Consider the following 19,865-nt stretch of genomic DNA (forward strand, 5'->3'; position numbering starts at 1 on the left):
AAAAGGAAAAAAACAATCAAATAAACAAATGAAACCGACAAGTCATTTGGTTGGAATAGATTTATTTAATCTGTCTGTAAACAAGGTGGTGAAATTAAATGTATGGCATTTCTTGGTTTATGCGTATGAAATCAGACGGTGTCCAAGATGTACGAAAAAGTAGAGGGGAAAAGAGGTTTTGACAAACGTCCCAGAACATTTGTTGATCCCAAAACCCCTGAACAAAAAGGAGACACAGAATCATCCGGAAAGCTGTTTGAATCAACGATAACAACAGATCCTCTCGACATTATGGCACAGGACACACGTTATGATTGGAGTGTCACACACTTATTCAACATTTGGACTTGATGAAACAGCAGACAGTTTAACCATTGACAAATCGAAGGCAATATATATATTTTTTTTGTTTTCCATGTACGGTAAATTCAAGTCTTGATAGAGCTGTCAAAACCAGATGCTAGTGTTTCATTGGTAGTGCGTAAAAAACCCCCAAGGAGTGACAAATATTGGTCCGACGGACAAAACCTCAAGCGTATACACTGGGTAAGAACAGGTAGTGAAATGGAAAAGTTAAAAATACATATTATATAAGCTAGCTAAGTAAGTGCAATGAAGGAATGTACATGAACATTCAATTTCTGTGGCTGATGGGGAGAGAAAATAAAAATAAAATGCTACCGTAGCCCAATGGCAACCGAGTATAGCACTTAACCTCCTGATTAATGGGTGTTCATGATGAAGGGAAGGAATATTATCATTCAGGTAGAGCTTGAGCGCCAGCAGACGCCATATTTAATTGTGTTGTCTAATAAATATGTTGTCCAGCATAGCTCGGATCCATTCAGTAGGCTCAAAATTATGCAAACAAACATTCCCAGATTTGGTCTAAAAACGAAAGCTGTTGGTAGTATAAATGTAATGCAGCTCAAAACTTCATGTATACCCAAGTATTTGACTTAAAATCCCAATTAATGGATGCTAGTGATAGCAAAGTAGTGCTAAACCGTCAAAAAGAAGATGACAAACTTTGGGTAACTCAAATAAAATGGATATTTGTAGGAGTAGACGACATTTAAATGAACAAAAAGAGTTAAATAAGGCATCCACACTGACTTGGGCTCAAGCTTGCACAGATTTGGTCTAGAAATGAGGGCTAAAGGGTGTAAAAAGTACAATAAAATATATTTTAGTGTTAATGCTTTGATGAAATGGACTTTAGGTGTAGTTTTTTTTTCAATGTTAAACATGTTCCACCATGACTAGGATACATTCAATAGGCTCAAATACAGTCGACCTCTTGGGCTAATGGTTAACAATACTCAAAAATCCCAATGGTCACCCAACTAGAACACTAAAAATCCTAAATCAATGGATGTTTGCGATAAATGGAAAGAATAAGCCAGGTAGTGCCAAAAGCACCAAATGAAAAACAAGAAGATGGGTTCTCATAAATTTTTATATTTAAATTGATAAGATGACATTAGTTTTTTTTAAATCCATTAATCATGTAGTCCACCCTGACTAGTGTCTATTTAATAGGCTTAAAGCCATATATAAACACGGTTGTCTTTTTGCAGTTTTAATCTAGAAAGTCAGGGCTAACGGGGAAAAAAAAAAATAATAATTCTCTGCAACCCATAAACCAATGGTCAACTATATCTCCTAATAGACATTCAAAAAGGGGAATGATTTTTAAATCGTTCTGGTAGAGCCGGATTATAACTCTTTAACCCAAATTTGTTCACATTTTCTAAGTGCTGACATCATATTTACTGTTTTATCCAATAAATGTGGTCCACCCCAACTAGGTCTATTACATAAGTTTGAAAATATGCATACAGTTGACCATTAAGATTTAAAACAAGACCGACACAGCTGATAGGGGAAGAAAAACTAATAAAAATGTTACCTGCAGCCCAAATTCCAATAAACAAACCCAACTAATCAGATTATATAAATGACCGGCTATAAGGAAACCAGAAATGTGTTAGTGCAGGTGCCATATTTAACCATTCCTGTTCATTGAATGTGTTGTCCACCCTAAACTAGTGTGCCTTCAACAAGATTTCAGATATGCATACAAATCGACCTTTCGCCCTTGGTAATTAACTAAACACCCAAGATGAAGTCTTTACGCTAATGTTTTACCATGTTGTTTCACAATGAAACTGTAGTGCCAAACACTATTGAATACGGGGGGGGGGGGGGGGGGGGTACAGAAATAAAGGAAGATTTTAAATCCCATAATTGGAGCAAATCTCATTGAAAGAGGTTAGCGGTGATAAGAATGAGCAGCTATGTTGGAGGGTGTATTAATATCCAGATCTCCTCAGGTATTCAGCCATGGTATACGTTTTCTTGTTGAGCTGCCCTCCATGGATACCTTCCTTGCCCTTGACCATAATCAATGCTGGAGTACAAGGAAAAAAAAATAGGAACAAAAATCAACACTTGAGGGGGAAAGAGAAACGCTTTCCCAACTTAAAATTGGTTGTTGACAAGATTAATTATCCTTCCTTGACATTAAATGTCCAAAAACTTTAAAAACATTTCAAGAAGATGGGGAAACAAAAAAAAAAAAAAAAAAACCTCTTCACAGCTTAACTTGGGAACGTATGTGACTTTTCCTTTTTTTTTTTTTTTACCTAAATCGTACTAAAGAAAAAAACCTAAAAGCCTGAATCTCTTAAGTATTTTGCCATTGAAAATGCCTTCTTATTCAAGCCGCCTCCGTGGACCCCTTCTTTTCCCATAACAAGAATCAAGACTGAAAGAAAAAGACAGAAAGAGAGTTAAGAGGACAGGGAAAAAATAACAGCTCTGGAAAAAAGCCAAACCAAGATCAACACCGCCAGACAGGAAAAGCAGAAAATAGATCAAGATCAACATGCATGCAAAGAAAAGATCTCCATTTGATTCTGCTAAACATTTTTAATAGCCAACATATTATTATTATTATTATTAGTTTTTGCCATTAGAAATGAAGATCATTCTTTTTTTCCATTATAATGTTGTTATATTTTCTATAAAAAAAAAAAGATATAGAAATTTTATACCACTTTAGGAAAAGAAAAGAAAAATCAACATGCTATAAAAAGTAATAATTTGCTTTATTATTATTAATAATAGTTCAACGCTGTAGGCCTTTAAGGGTGCTTTCACACCTAGGCGTTTGTTTCAAAACCTGTTGTTTGCCCAGTTAGAACCTGTTGTTTGCCCAGTTAGTGTGGTTCATTTGGCATCTGAAAATCAATAGGTCCGAGATCGCCTGAATGAGGTGGTCTTAACCTGATTGAAACTAACTCTGGAGCAGATCAAGTGTAGCGAGAAAGAAATACAATCTAATGAACCAGGCTTAAAAAAAACAAAAAAAAAAAAACACAACATCACAGTGTAGTAAGGTTATGTAGGCTAATGACCATATATACATGTCTGTATAAAGGGAGACAGAGTAGGGCGGGATGTCATTCCTACAGTTAAATGTGCACTTCATGTTGAATACAAAAGTGAAAGCATGCGGAATTACATAGTGCCGTTCATCCGTTAAGAAAACTAACGGAAATTACCCTTATTATATAATATTTTTCTTATTTAAAAATTTTCTAATTTTGTTTTAGGCCTATTGTTTTGTTTATTTGTGCACTTTGAAAGAAAGATCAATATTGATCTACTTCAGGATGTGACTGCAGTCTCTGTTCATCTGTTATTTCACTCTATAATTTAAGCCCAATACAGGATTCTGGCAGATTAACGTTTTTAATAGATTGATGGATTAAATGGTGACGATCTCTGTGGGTGTCAAAATTAAAGCGCACCTTGTGTCTAATATATAGCGCGTCTTATTGCTAATCATCATAAATTTAAGTAATGATGACAGGCGAGCGAAATTCAGGCAACTAAAAATTAAACCCTAAAACTCTGATTAAATGCAACAAACGACTCAACTAATTTGAACTAATTTAGTCCGTTTAGAAACTCTGCTGTGTGAATGCGCACCAAGAAAGAACAAAAAACAAACCTTGTACCAATTTTAATCCCGGTTTTAGAACAAAACCATCTTTCAACAGTTGTGAAAGCACCCTAAGAAATAACCAAAATAATTTGGCTTAATAGAAACTAACGCAATAAAGACCTACAGCTATGTCTTAGAAAAATCAGAGGTATTCAGGTCCATCAGTGAGCAAATCTAAATTTTAGAAACGCGAGTTCTTGAAAAAGCTTCAAGGTGTTAGCAAAAGATTCCAGCATGCGAGGGTTTCAATGCTTCTTACTAGATCAAGCCAGAAAAGCAAGTTTAGTTTGTCTCAACATGCCATGAAGTAGAAGAAAGAAAGAGTGCTTTATTTCAGGAAAAAGGAAATCCTCTCGCATCTTCAAGAGTGACATTAGCTGTAAATGCATGCATTAGTGCGAATGAATGTGTACAGGTCCACACACACACACACTTCCTGAACCACGCTTTAACTCAGAGAGATTGAGAACAAACATTACTTGGGTATGCAAAATCATTTTTTTTTTTTTTTACTAAAAAGACAAGCCTTTTGACTGTCAAACAAATGCTTAGGTCATATTTCAACCACAAAATAGAGTAGAGATTTAGGGCCTTATGTAGAATATATGTCAACAGAATAATTAGGGAAAAATATATGTATTGTTATTAGTATTTTTAATTTATTTAAATCAAATCAACTGGCATTAATGAATTAGCTGGGTGTATTTGCAAGTACCTAAATGTTGTGTAACATCACAAAGGGAAATCTGTCCTCTAAATACAACTGGTTAAATATGATGGTAATTTGAGAGGGAAATTAACCCTTGGAAAGAATGCGAGTAACTTATTAACTGTAATGGTGAGGTGTCAACAGCTATAGTTTTGACCTAAGGCAGGCAGTTTAACCATTATAGTAGCCTGCATTGTATATTTGTGTTACTGGAATAACTAACTTCGATATGAAGCCTTAAAATATTGATAGTAAATACTAGGGGTGAACAATATATTGTTTGAGCAATGCGTGTATTCGCAATAGCCATGTCGCAGAAGAACATATATATATTTTTTATTTATACAATGGCCATTTTGTTTTACATTTGTTCAATTTCCGTGCTCGAATTAGAATGGCCACGATACCATTAATTCATGTCACGATACTATATCAGCTGAAGTAGTGAGGTGATATTGTAAATTCATAACTCAAATTATAAAGAAAACAATGTTATAATTGGCCTATTTTAAAAGTTACTTTATAATTCTCTTATTGAGAAATAATATTTGCAAGCCACCACCTTAAATTAATTCAATTTGTAGATAAGAGTTAAAAATTTTTTTAAAAAAAATAATAATAAAAAAAATAAAAAAATTAAATAGATAAATTATACCTACAGCAGCACCGGCAGTATTTGAGCTATAGTATCACGATACTACCATAGTACCGGTAAACCATGCAACCCAACTCAAATATGGTTTGACTTCACAGCAAACCATAAAGCGCAACTCATATACCTTTTGTTTTTGCCCAGTCGTATTTATGCATGCTTGTAATTTATTAGATTTTATGCAGATGCACTGCATAAAGATTTCTCATTCATTCTAAATGAAGAAATCTTCCCAAATAATCAAGTGAAAGTCATATTGCAGCAAAACAAAACAATTCAAAATATTGTGTAGTCGATATTTCCCACTGCAATTTGTAAACTACATATGCAAGGGTGTTTGTTGGTGGTTTTATTACCCCCCCCAAAAAACCCACAAAGATTATGGTAGAACACATTCACTTGATTAAAGATTTTTTTATATGCATGTACTATAAGCATTTTCTAGACAAAAAAAAAAAAAAAAATTATATATATATATATATATATATATATATATATATATATATATATATATATATATATATATATATATATATATATATATATATATGCAAAATGTTACAGCAAAGTACTTAATGGGGTAAGAGCAAAAATCTTATGTCAAGATTATTTCTCACTTAAACAACGTTTCTTAATAAAAAGGACAATATTTTTGTTTTTATAGAAAATGCTTCTTGATTTAAGAATTTACATATTTGGACTAAAAACAAGACCAAAAAAAAGCTACAGTAAGCAATTTTTTCTTGGCCATCTTAAAGCATTGCTGATATTGAAACGGGAGCAGTTACTAACCTCTCAATATTGGCCTTTCAATTGTCTCTAAATTCAATTGATTTGAACATTTAACTTGTTTATTTGTTCACATTAAATACCTTAAAACAAAATTGGTCATGGGACTTCAGAACATGCCAGCTTGCCGAATGCATAAATACCAAGCAAAAGCAAGATTGTATCGTTTAAAATATTCCAGTATCAACAGATATCAAAACCTCAATATTTTGACAACACTGGTGTATATGTCAGGCTTATTTTGCTTACCCCACAGAGTATTTTGCTTTATATTTGCTATATAATTTTGCCATATTTATTAAAACTTTTTTTTTTTGCTCAAGAAAAAGGTTTCTTGATTTCCAAATATTTGGATTCTTAAAATCATCTTTACATGTAGGCTACCATAATCTCCCTTAGACTTATTAGTTAATAGCACGGTGTGCAATTAAACTATTACCAACTCCCCTGGCATATGTAGTTTACAAATTGCTGTATCAAATGGTCTGACTAGGCCTGCACAATATTGGAAAAATCTGACATTGCGATAAAGGGATGAGAATCTTTAGTGACATCCCAATAAAATTCTGGGAGTAACAAGTCGATTGCAAAATGATTCTTCGCCAATACATCTTTCTCTTTACATAAACCAGAATCGGGGCTAGTACCATAAAGCCTGATTAGCTGGCTAGCCACTTAAGTTTGTACCTGTTCTGGGTTAACATGAAGGTAGTTAAGAGGCTTTGTATCATCATGGCAAAGAGTGAGACGACTTTAAATAACCTAAAACCCAAGATTGGTGCAAACCAATCTGAAATTTAACTGGCTAGTCAGCTAACCCAGCTTCATGTCAGAGTTTCTATGCTTTTGTTTATGATTATTAGGTGTAACTACAGAAATAAATTGGGTACAGAGTGGTAAAAAAAATAGATGGATGAAATATGACCAAAGCACGTCATTCAAAATTAAAAATAATAAATATTTTCCTCCTTCAATGCTGCTCTTAAACACCTGGATTTACAGCAGCACTGGATTGAAGCATTTACTTGCTTTACGTCTTCCATTTTAATAAAAAAAAAAATAAATAATAATAATAATAATAATAAAAAGTTATAAATTTCATGACCAAATAGTTAGCATGCATGGACAATGTATATATTAAGGAAAGGATGACATCTACAGTCCTAGATTATCCATCTATCACTAATAGATAAAACACTATGAAGTCACTCATCAAGGCTAATTGCTATAAAACAAGAAAGCAGTTTTACTTTTGGTTGCTTTGCCAACAGCGATGTTGTAGGTCGGCTCTCCTCCTTGACTTTTTGTCCTGATGTCCATCGTCCAGTCACCCTCCGTTGTCAGATTGTCCCGAATAACAGAGCACTTCTTTGAACCTAAAGTCAGGCCATTGGTGAAGAAACTCTGTCGGTCTTTGCCTACGAGCACATCGATTTCTGTGGGCTGAGGATAAGAGAAAACATTAAAAAGTGGAACTGTAATCGACGTGTCTAGTCTTCACATTAAGCAAGGAATAATTGACTGGTGCGTTGAATTAAAATAATGCGCACTTGAGGTGGTCATGCGGCATTATATTCTTCCAGTGTCACATATTTTAGTGAATTATAATTCTTATACTAAGATTAGCAAACCTAAAGCTACTTCTTAGATGTTGTATTTCAGACATTTGTCCTCAACAGCTCCTGTATGTACCAAAAGTTTTTTTTACACGGCTCATTCAAAGCATTCTGATGTGATTGACCATTTTAGCTACGAAATAAATCATTCAGGAACTGCATTGCATGCAAAACGGAACCATTTCAGTGATGCATTTATTTGAAAATGACAGATCACCTTGAAATGTTCCATCAGCATAGAGCATTTAACGGACCTGTAGTACAAGTATTAATGAATAGTTGTGGGTAAGTGCAGTAAAAGACTAGCAGATAATTTGATAAACTGCAGACGTGGAGCCTGGTGTTGTGCACTTTGAACATGTAACCAACTAGTAACACAGATATGGAATTTGCCTTTACAAGTAAGAAGATAACTTTAAAAAAGTAAAATCAATTTTGATAACAAAGAAAAACTAAATACAGTGAATTACTAATCGTTTACAAACTCTTCCCTACAGCCAACATGTTGATCTCCCTTTCCGCAAAATCATTTTTGATTTACAACTCAAGTCAGCTGAAAATCATCCATTACTGTTAATATGCTACGTTTTAAGGGTTTACACTACCTGACAAGTCTTTTGTCTATCCGAGTTTTAGGAACAAATAACTGCACTTCTAGTTGTTGATTTGGCATCAGAAGTGGCTTATATGAAAGGCAAAGGCCTCTAGATTACACTTATTTGAGCACAATAAAATATTATCATGTCTTGATTTTTACAGGTTTCATTAGGAAAGTGAGGTCTGACTTTTAGACAAAAGTCTGGTCACTGGAGACTAGACTGGCCAATCCTGGAGCACCTTGACCTTCTTTGCTTTTAGGATCTTTGATGTGGAGGCTGAAGTATGAGCAGGAGCGCTATCCTGCTGAAGAATTTGCCCTCTCCTGTGGTTTGTAATGTAACGGGAAGCACAAATGTCTTGATACCTCAGGCTGTTGAGGTTGCCATCCACTCAGCAGATCAGACGTCCCATACTGAATGTATCCCCAAACCATGATTTCTCCTTCACCAAACTCGGCTGATATCTGTAAGAATCTTGGGTCCATGTGGGTTCCAGTTAGTCTTCTGCAGTATTTGTGATGATTGGAACGCACTTTTACAAATGATCAACTAGAAGTTTTACCGGTCGCTCTTACAAATGGCATCGACAACCAGACTTGTCTAGTAGTGTATACTGCAGAAAAACATCTCTGCTGCATGCGACAACTCATGAAAAAAAAAAATTAACATGCAAGTTAAAGAAAGTCAACATGCATCAAAACGGGGAGAAAATTTTTTTTTTAAAAATAAAAATACTATAGACAAAGTCTCAAAAAGTCATTAGTAGCACGTTGAGCCACTAGGTAAATAAAAAAACTATTAAAAGGGTAAACTGTAGCTATGTAAAATAAATTTAAAAAAAAAAAAAAACACGTAAATGAAGGAATTTGCTAAATATAATCTGTAGGCAAGACCAAATAATTAGCTTTTAAAAGTAAATACGCTGTGAAAGCAAGTAGACTTCACAATCAAAGTCTAAAGTTAGGTTTTTATTTGATTAAACAAATTTAACAATTAAAATTACTAAATATGCACCTTGCCAACTGTCCCAGTACATACAACTTTTATATCTGCAATTTCCCCACCTAAAATGCAAACAGACTTCACCCAATGCATGCTTTTAAATCTCATTTTTTAAATTATCAGCACAAACACATTGCTTTGGCTTATTTCATATTAAGCTATGCAATTATTATTTTTCACACTTCAAAATTATAAATGATTAAGAAAGTTACAATTGAAAAGAGGAACTTTACGCATTAAATGGAATTATTTCAATTGTACATTCAATCCAATGCTTGATCTTGTACTTCCTCCAACGAAAGCAAAGTGCTCCAGTTTAATCATTAAACAACAAAAACAGAAGTGTATTTTTAGAGTCCTCTGAAACCTTCAATGGATATTTCTGGAATGTGATGAAGGTGATTTAAGATCATCATCCTAAAAAGGAGCTTCGGTAAGACGACGGTGGGAAATATTCAGCCAAACCCTTAAACTAGAAGTATTAATCATGACAAACAATGGTTTAATGTTAAACGCCACACAGATCAAGTCTGAACGTGCAGTTTTACCTCCCAAGATTTGTTTTGTCACTTGCTCTGCATAGCTTTGTTTGTTCTGGCTGTGTTTCTCCCATGGTTTACCCTGAGGTCAAACCAAATAAAACTAAAAGCAGCTCAACACTGATGAGGATTCAGGAGCTGGTGTTATTTCCAGCAAGATTTTGGAGCAGTTGTTTGGCGACAAACAGAGTCTGAAGTTTAACTTCTCTCCTAGCCAAGAATGAGTTCAAGGCATTATGCAGGAAACTCAGAGGCACAATTGGTTCTCTGCAAACCAGCATGACTAACAGTGTCAGGCCTCAACAGAAGTAGTCTTACAGGTTTAGGATGACGTAGCAGTAATGAGCTGGGACTAGCAGGGAAACGCCTTACATCCACAATTTGGTTTATCTAAACCTCAGAACCTTTAATCTTTGGGAATTACTGCTAATAAGGAAGTTGGCAAACAACAACTTGTCCAATCTCACTGCATAGCGGGAACCCAAATGTATGCACGCGTAGTCGATAGCTATGCAAGTTAACTTTAAAATGTAAATAATGTTTACGCAACAGTAAAGTTTTAGTAAAGCCCAGGCAAGAATTTTAGGATTTTACTTTGTGAAAAAAAAAAAAAAAAAAAACATTAATCCTGTAGCCCACCATTGCATTGTTGTTTGTTAATACTAAATGCACACATTTTTAAAAAAGGACAAATTTAACAAATTAGTTTATGCAGACAATCAATATCTTGCTAAATTTGCCAGCAAAATGTCAGAATAAAAGTGAGCAATTTTGTCGTTTATAAGAATACAACAATAGCATTGTGCAACAAGAACCGCACCTCAGAAGGCATGAGACTTTAAATGCTCAATTAGTCAATGGCTGCCAAACCAGAATTCTTTAAAAATATCTTGCATATAGAGAAAAAAAAAGGCTTAAAGCCAAAAGAGAGAGTAAATTACTTAATTGGATTTTTTAGTGAACTAACCTTTAACATCAGCATCTAAACTTATTTCCATGATCACAGGAACCATACAATGTGCACACACAAAAAAGCCTAATATATGCACATGCCTGTTTTTGCATACTGCATATTACAAAAAACAAAGTAAAATCAGCCGTGGCTGCAGCAGGTGCAATATTACAGAGCAGGACCAGCAGACACACCCTGTGCAAGCAGGTGGTCATGTTGGAAGTTACCTAACTAGGGACTATTGTCAGACACTTTATAATATGGTGTCTGCTGCAGCCATGGTACGGTCAGCAAAGTTCTTTGATTTATGCTGGAATGAAGCTGATGCTTTGTATGAATCCAAAATGGTCTGAAGAAAATAATAAATATATATTGCAGTGCAAGAGCTATGATTAGCCACCTTGTATTTGACAAGTGTGGGCGGGGCAACACGGGTGCCACCAGTGGTTAAATCTAGAGTCCACTGAGGAGCTCCGGACATACTTTGATTTTGTTTATTTTATGATCAAAGTTGTTGAACATTTGCCAGTTCCTGCCTTTTTGCTTTCTTGAATGTGTGAGAGTTTCAACTTCTGTTACAGTTGCATGCATTTTTGGTGTACACTCAAAACACCGCTGAAGAAACTCAAAATAATGAACACTGAAACTTTTCTGAAAATTTATAGCAGAGAAACATGTTCATAAATAGCTCAAATGGGCTACATGCAGAGGATATTTTATGGATGCAGTGATCACTTGAAGTCAAAGTATAAATTGGGCTTGAAGCTGAATTTGGTAAACTAAAGAAATCTACTTAATGAATTTAACATTTAAAGTTGGTCTTAAATTGAGCCTATCAGTTATATTTTTAGTTGCAACTAACATTCTGTACCATTGTACTTAAGCAAATTTAATTTGTTTAAAACATTGGTTTACTCTAAAAATGCATACAATAAAAGATTGTCAAATGTAGCGCAAATAGCTATTAAATTAATTTGAATTATATTTTTAAAAATGCAGGTAGGGTCGCACGATACTGGAATTCGGTACCAAGGGATAATAAAAACATCCATTTCCTGCAAACATCCGAGCACAATCATAAACAGCACCTATTTGCTGTTGTGTTCACGTGCTCAACAGTGTCCCTGTATCTGTGGTTACACCCAGTTAACAGTGCAGAGTTTGAACTGATGACCTTTCTGGCCAATCACAGTAATTTCTGTTGAGAATGCGAACACAATGGCAAATCAGCGCTGTTTAAGAATGTGCTCAGTAGCGCTCAAATGCTAGCAGGAAATGGGACATTTTTAAAATGTCAGTATTGACTGGTACCAAATTCCAGTATTGTGCAACCCTAATACAAAAAAAGTGTAACGTTTCAAGCAGACCGGCTGTTCATCAACTAGTTTGCCTTTTCAAATTTAATAAATTAGCACTGGTGTTGCAGACTTTAAATATAGATTTTGGCATTTATTTTTGGCTGAGCACTTATTTAAAGTGATGTGCATGCTCTTGTGCATTTTCGTAGCCAAGTTAATTATGATATTGTATAAAAGCTTTGGCAATTCGATCAAGAAGAACACTTGACAGTCATCAGCCTAATCTTACTAATTTTCCACCCAGTATGATTTAGGAGTGGAGTTTGTATTTTAATAAATGCAAGAAAACACACGAAACCACAAAGCAACGGTGATATCTAGAATTTATTTTTCTCTTAGATAAACTATCTCTTTACCCGTTATAGGTATGGGACGGTAAGGTATAACTCGGTTTGGAAAAAGCCAAGGTTTTAAAGCCACCAAATATTCTGCTATACTGTTCCTAAGGTATTTGTACCTTAAAAGTTTTTTTTTTTTTTTTTAGTACAACAGTACCTCCAGCAGAAAAGATTTCCAAAGATGCCGTTTTGTAAGATAAAGAAATCGGTATTTTAAAAACTAAAGATGACATCAGAAGTTGCTGATTCATTTGAATAATTTAGCCTGACATGTTTACTGCACTAAAACATTATAAAGGTTTCTCAAAATAAAATATTTTCTGTTCAAAGGGGGAAAGGAAACTGTGATATTTTTTAATCAAGGTTATCACACCGTCAGAATCTTATACAAGCCCATCTCTAACCGGTTACCAAATCTGATGTTTACATAATTCACCAACCCCACAAGCAAAACAGCTATTAAGAGCTGCCTATTAAATAGGAGCAATTAAAAAAAAAAAAATTACAAGGTTAGACATTTTTAAATAGTAATTTTCCCCATTGAGGGAGTTGGTTTTATTTATATATATATATATATATATATATTTATATATATATATATATATATATATATATATATATATATATATATATATATATATATATATATATATATATATACACACAAATTTTTATTTTTCCCCCACATTCAGTGACAAGCTACTAATATTGTTTACCATGCTACTTTGAATATTCTGTCTGAAAACCACAGGCAAGTATGACTCTAAAACAACATCAGTCCTATTTATTTGACTGAAAAATGTTGTGCTTTGAAAGTCTTTGGCTGCTAATATGATTTCACCATTTAATATTTGCAAAGATTTTTTTCTAACTAAATTATTAAGGAGAAAGTCCGAAATTGTGAATATATAAACTTAACTTCACCTAAAGTAAAACTCAAACAGGGTAAATATTAAGGCGAACAAAAGAAAATTGAAGAAAATAGGAATTTTGTAGCCACTGATTTAAAGTATTTTCCTCTACTATGGCCATCGATGAAATCACATTTTTCAAACATCTTGAGGACAATTCAGGAAGGTTTGAAAAAACGTGAGGGCGCGTAAATTGATTTTTTTATTGCAGAGCTTCCCCTTTAACACCCATTTATGGAGCGCCATCTTGGACAACAGGAAGAGAGCTGGAGCGGCATGTTTTCCGTATTCTAGAATGATCTTACGCACATTCCGCGGGTGAATGACGCGCACGTTCCCGCGTACAAGTGCATGTGCGTAAACTGGTGATTTTCAGATATGACCGGTTGATAAAAATCGGCATTTTACAACAATTCATCCGTTTATTTTTGACTGAAAACACATTTCCTTTCAAACATTGTAAAATATTTAACGTCTCCAAGACGTTCAACGCTTGATATTCAAGCGCATGAATCTGTAATCGACTACAAAGAGCTAACCTTGACGATCTGGCATAGTACATAACATAAAGAAAAGAATATTCAGATTGAAATCATAATAATGACTTAATGTAGTGTAGTCAGCAATATGTATGCCGAGGGCCTGGTTTTTTAATAAAGAGGCTGACAGGTTGATCGAAACGCTGGACGTGTGCCTATAACCTAAAAAGCTGATTACGAATACTGCTTATAAGAGCAGTAGCATCATTTTAGCGCGTTTATAACCAATATTCCCGCGCTATGAAATAACATGCGGTTTAAAATTTTTAATTAAACGACATTTTTCTTTTTGTCCGTTGGTTTCAAACAGACACCAGTACTGAGGCGCATTATAGTCCGCGCCTATGCGCTGTCTACTTAGGCAGCTTACTAGTTACTGAAACACATCCACAGGCTAAACACACCTAAAACACAAGGAGTGAATTAAAAACACTTAATTACCGTGATGTTTGCGAATGTTCCCCCTTCCTGCGCTCCCCAAACGTATTTAGCCTCCGCGGTGCACCCAACAATGGCGGCGTCCTGGCACGATCCGTCCGACATCAGGTTTTCCACGTAGCTTGCCCACGACATGTTTGCCTTCTTCTCAAACGCACACCGGTTGACTTGCAACTTAAAGACGACGATGCGGACAGCCTGGTGCCGTTTCGGTTTAAGCTCGCAGGATATCTGAACGTCCCACACGCCCCCCTTCTCTAATGTGAGTTTGAGCGGTAAAGAAAGAGTCCCGGTTGCTCCACAGGGTGTAGTCCCTCAAATATCCCTCCGCGCACGCGTGCTCAGGCTGCGGCCCATTAGCACAAAGCGAGCGCGCGGATTAATACGCCCTCTGATTGGATGGATAATGCTGGGGTGTTCACCAGGCAGGTTATTCATCAGAAAGTTAGCTAAATATGTAGAACAGCTGGACACGGTGTATATATGTTTTAATTCTAGAGACTACTAATTAAAACGACACACTTATAGCGATATGTTATTGTTATTCACATCATTTAGAGTATTTAAAAAAAATTCTAGTTTGGTCACATGCTTAAAAACTAAGAGCTTTTAACGCCTTTATCAAGAAACGGCCTCCATTTTGTTCACTGTGGACTGTAAACAAACCCACTGACTTGCGTATCGACCTTTTCATCCCCAGTTAGTTAATTTCCTCCAGATAAAATAAATATGTAAACTACAAAACTCAGCTAATTCGGCCCTCGATTTATTTTAGTTTCTACACTTAAAGTCAGTCACATTTTGTTGTGGAATTAGGAAATGTTTGCTATTGCAACAAAGCCAGAGATAAAGTGGTCAGGTGAAGAGTTGACATGGACAAACTGCTTCATAAACAACTCACTAACTTTATATCAAATATGATAGTGAACAGTTGAAATATCAAACAATGAAAGAGAATAAAACGTGATAAATTTGTAATTTTATTTGACAACAACGCCAAGTTTTGCACTGTTAATTAGCCTCTGACGAACTCTTGTGGACAAATTGTGTAACAACAAATTTTGACTATCTATCTATCTATCTATCTATCTATCTATCTATCTATCTATCTATCTATCTATCTATCTATCTATCTATCTATCTATCTATCTATCTATCTATCTATCTATCTATCTATCTATCTATCTATCTATCTATATATTTATCTATCTATCTGTTTGGGCATGAATCTATAATTCTACAGAAACATCATTTGGTATAGCAAAATGGCTTTGGGTATAAAATGGGTATAAAAAATGGCTTTCTTTTTCAAACATTTAAACTTAAACCACATTATTCAATTTTCATCAAACACTAATATCAGAAAAAGAATAGTGAAACGTGAAAAAAATTGTAATTTTATGACAACAACGAGGTTTGCACTAGCCTCTGACGGACTCTTGTGGACAAATTGTGTAACAACAAATTTTGACTATCTATCTATCTATCTATCTATCTATCTATCTATCTATCTATCTATCTATCTATCTATCTATCTATCTATCTATCTATCTATCTATCTATCTATCTGTCTATCTATCTATCTGTCTGTCTGTCTGTCTGTCTGTCTGTCTGTCTGTCTGTCTGTCTGTCTGTCCATTAATCTACAGTGCTCAGCATATAGCCTAACATAATAATAATATAACAAAATAACTTATTATAACGTTACAGAAACTAGTACACCCAAATATGTATGTTAGGGGAAAAAAAAGGAAAAAAAGGAAAAATCAAAAAAAGCAAAGAAGAGATAAAATTTAGTTGAAATTTTGTAGTTTGTATTTTTTTTTTTTTTGCAATATTTTTGCATGAAATGTATAGTATCTCTGCATCATTTGTTCCATCCATACATCAACCCATTTGAAGACTTAAAATATGCAGTAGCCTTGAAAGAAACATTCATTCATTTTGTTTTCAGCTTAGTCCCTTTATTAATCCGGGGTCGCCACATTGGGATGAACCGCCAACTTATCCAGCATATTTTTATGCAGCAGATGCCCTTCCAGCCGCAACCCATCTCTGGAAAACATTCACACACACACACACACACACACACACACTACGGACAATTTAGCCTACCCAATTCCCCTGTACCGCATGTCTTTGGACTGTGGGGGAAACCGGAGCACACAGAGGAAACCCTCGCAAACGCAGGGAGAACAAGCAAACTCCACACAGAAACGCCAACTGAGCCAGCCGAGGCACGAACCAACGACCGACCTTATTGCTGTAAGGTGACAGCACTACCTACTGTCAAACTGCGTCACCTGAAAAAAATATATAAACATGAACTAATATTTACAAAACTTTGAGTAAGCAGAACTCGTCACTCCCATTAACCAAACAGGACTTTTTCTGAAGAAAGAAAATTGTGATTTAAGCAGATCAACCAATTGTAGGCCTTTAAGACATTTAGTTTTTCCTTTTAGTTTCCTAAGCACATAATTTTGCTCATCTGCTGCTTTGGCGACCTCTTGTGGATTTATAAGGGACATGAAATTGTTTAGTTGTTGATATTTTGTGATATGTGATTGAATGTTTAGCTATTGTTTTTAGAATTGCATTTGTGTTTATCTCACCATGCACGTTGACTGATTTGACGTTTTATCAGGATTTCTGTAGAACATAACAGACTAGTTATAGTTATGAAAAGTTTTGTTTTGTTACATGCTTCTACTTTTTAAAGGGTTTTGAAATAATGTTCTAAAAATTACAATATGTTCTGTATTGGTTATTTATAGGTTATTTTAATAGTTGCGTTAAAAAATGAATATTTTTCTAATTTTCATACTTGGTTCTTACACCAAATACACCAAATGGGAAACGTTATCAGAAAACTCTGCTATTTTGGTGTCTATATCAAATTAAATACAAGTAATTTTATAAAAAAAAATGCAGGTGACTGCTTTGATGATTAAACAAATATGTAAAAATAAAATGTAAAAATATGGGAACAATAATTTTAAACAGGTTTAGTTTTAGTTGAGCTTACCTTTAAAAATGAAGTAAACCTATTACTTTTAAAGCGATTATTTGACTTTACTTAAAGAAAAGTGAGTAAACCTGCTGTTATTGAAGCGATTGATTGACTTTACTTAAAGGAAAGTGAGTAAATCTGCTTCTTTTAAAGCGATTAGTTGATTTTACTTAAAGAAAAGTGAGTAAATCTGCTGCTTTTAAAGCGATTAGTTGATTTTACTTAAAGAAAAGGGAGTAAACCTGCTGCTTTAAAAGCAATTAGTTGGCTTTACTTAAAGAAAAGTGAGTAAACCTGTTGCTTTTAAAGCGATTAGTTGACTTTACTTAAAGAAAAGTGAGTAAACCTGTTGCTTTTAAAGCGATTAGTTGACTTTACTTAAAGAAAAGGGAGTAAACCTGCTGCTTTAAAAGCAATTAGTTGGCTTTACTTAAAGAAAAGTGAGTAAACCTGTTGCTTTTAAAGCGATTAGTTGACTTTATTTAAAGAAAAGTGAGTAAACCTGCTGTTTTTTAAGCGATTAGTTGACTTTACTTAAAGAAAAGTGAGTAAATCTGCTGCTTTTAAAGCCATTATAGCTGATTTTCTTTTTTTTATTTTGAGTGTATTATTTATGCAAAAATGCTAATTCTGCCCTGTATTACATAAATAAGAAGAATCAATGTTCATGCTAAATTTTATATTTTTAAATTATTAAAATTTGCTGTCAGATGGATAAATAAAAAACTATAGAAATTATCAAACTTTTATTGTTTTGATGCTTAAATCCTTTTCATCTTTGACCTAAACAGTTTTAGTTATTATAAAAAATATCTGCAAATGGAAAACTTACTCATGGAGAGTTTTACAAAGACTTCATTATGGAAGCATACGAATAAAAATCTTGCACGCATATCTAATGCAACACATAGAAAACTGCAGCCAATGTCAACAATTTTAGGAATGAATTGATTTGTTTCCTTGTTTTAGTTTCATAAATCACATGCAGTATTCTGGTATCCTCATATATGTCGGTTCAATGAAATTTTATGACACTGCAGATCTTGTCAATATAATATTATGTTTGTTTTCTGTGCACGTCAATCTGAGGCGGAGAATCAAGTTGTTATATGACTTGAAATGAACAGCAAAACCCAAAGAAATCCTGCAGTTTTTGTAGGTTTATAAAACTAACCTGCAGCAAAGGAGATTTCTGAGACTCAAAACATATTTCGGCACAACAAAACACTGTAAAAAGAATTAGTTACTTTTAAAAAAAGTGAGGCCTTAAAAGTGACAAGTTGACATTACTCAAACAAGTGAGCAAACATGTTGCTTTTAAAGCGATTAGTTGACTTTACATCAAAAAGTGAGTAAACATGTTGTTTTAAAAGCGAATAGTTGACTTTACTTAAAGAAAAGTAAGTAAACCTGTTGCTTTTAAAGCGATTAGTTGACTTCACATCAAAAAGTGAGTAAACCTGTTGCGTTTAAAGCGATCAGTTGACTTTACTGTAAACAGTGAGTAAACCTGTTGCTTTTAAAGCGATTAGTTGACTTTACTTAAGAAAAGTGAGTAAACCTGCTGCTTTTAAAGCAATTAGTTGACTGTACTTAAGGAAAAGTGAGTAAACCTGTTGCTTTAAAAGCGATTAGTTGACTTTACTTTAAAAAAAGTGAGTAAACCTGTTGCTTTTAAAGCGATTAGTTGACTTTACTTTTAAAAAAGTAAGTAAATCTGTTGCTTTTAAAGCGATTAGTTGACTAAAAGAAAAGTGAGTAAACCTGTTGGGTTTAAAGCGATTACTTGACTTTACTGTAAACAGTGAGTAAACCTGTTGCTTTTAAAGCGATTAGTTGACTTTACTTAAGAAAAGTGAGTAAACCTGCTGCTTTTAAAGCAATTAGTTGACTTTACTTAAGGAAAAGTAAGTAAATCTGTTGCTTTTAAAGCGCTTAGTTGACTTTACATCAAAAAGTGAGTAAACCTCTTACTTTTAAAGCGATTAGTTGACTTAACTTAAAGAAAAGTGAGTAAACCTGTCGCTTTTAAAGCGATTAGTTGACTTTACTTTAAAAAAGGTGAGTAAATCTGTTGCGTTTAAAGCGATTAGTTGACTTTACTTTAAAAAAGTGAGTAAATCTGTTGCTTTTAAAGCGATTAGTTGACTTTACTCAAAGAAATTTGAGTAAACCTTGTTGCTTTTAATTAATTAGCTGACTTGACTTAGAATATATATATATATATATATATATATATATATATATATATATATATATATATATATATATATATATATATATATATATATATATGGACATGGACACAATTCTAGCATTTTTGGTTCTATACACCAAAACAATGGATTTGAAATGTACAAGATGTCCTTTAACTGCAGACTGTCAGCTTTAATTT

The 19,865-nt window shown here is 34.0% G+C and overlaps 1 protein-coding gene across 2 annotated transcripts; it reads right to left on the reverse strand.

Annotated features, from left to right (window-relative positions):
* Positions 1-45: 45 nt before the first annotated feature.
* On the reverse strand, positions 46-14,748 carry pfn2b (profilin 2b). 2 transcript variants are annotated; one of them, XM_087302508.1, is made up of 3 exons: positions 14,461-14,748; positions 7,416-7,608; positions 46-2,770 (listed from the first exon to the last, which is right to left on the reverse strand). In XM_087302508.1, exons 1-3 carry the CDS (start codon positions 14,590-14,592, stop codon positions 2,673-2,675), a joined length of 423 nt encoding a protein of 140 aa, XP_087158634.1. In that variant the 5' UTR covers positions 14,593-14,748; the 3' UTR covers positions 46-2,672.
* Positions 14,749-19,865: the final 5,117 nt, after the last annotated feature.

Source organism: Danio rerio, chromosome 22 (genome assembly GCF_052040795.2).
Source record: "Danio rerio strain M-AB ecotype USA chromosome 22, GRCz13ab, whole genome shotgun sequence".
Classification (NCBI taxonomy): Eukaryota; Metazoa; Chordata; class Actinopteri; order Cypriniformes; family Danionidae; genus Danio; species Danio rerio.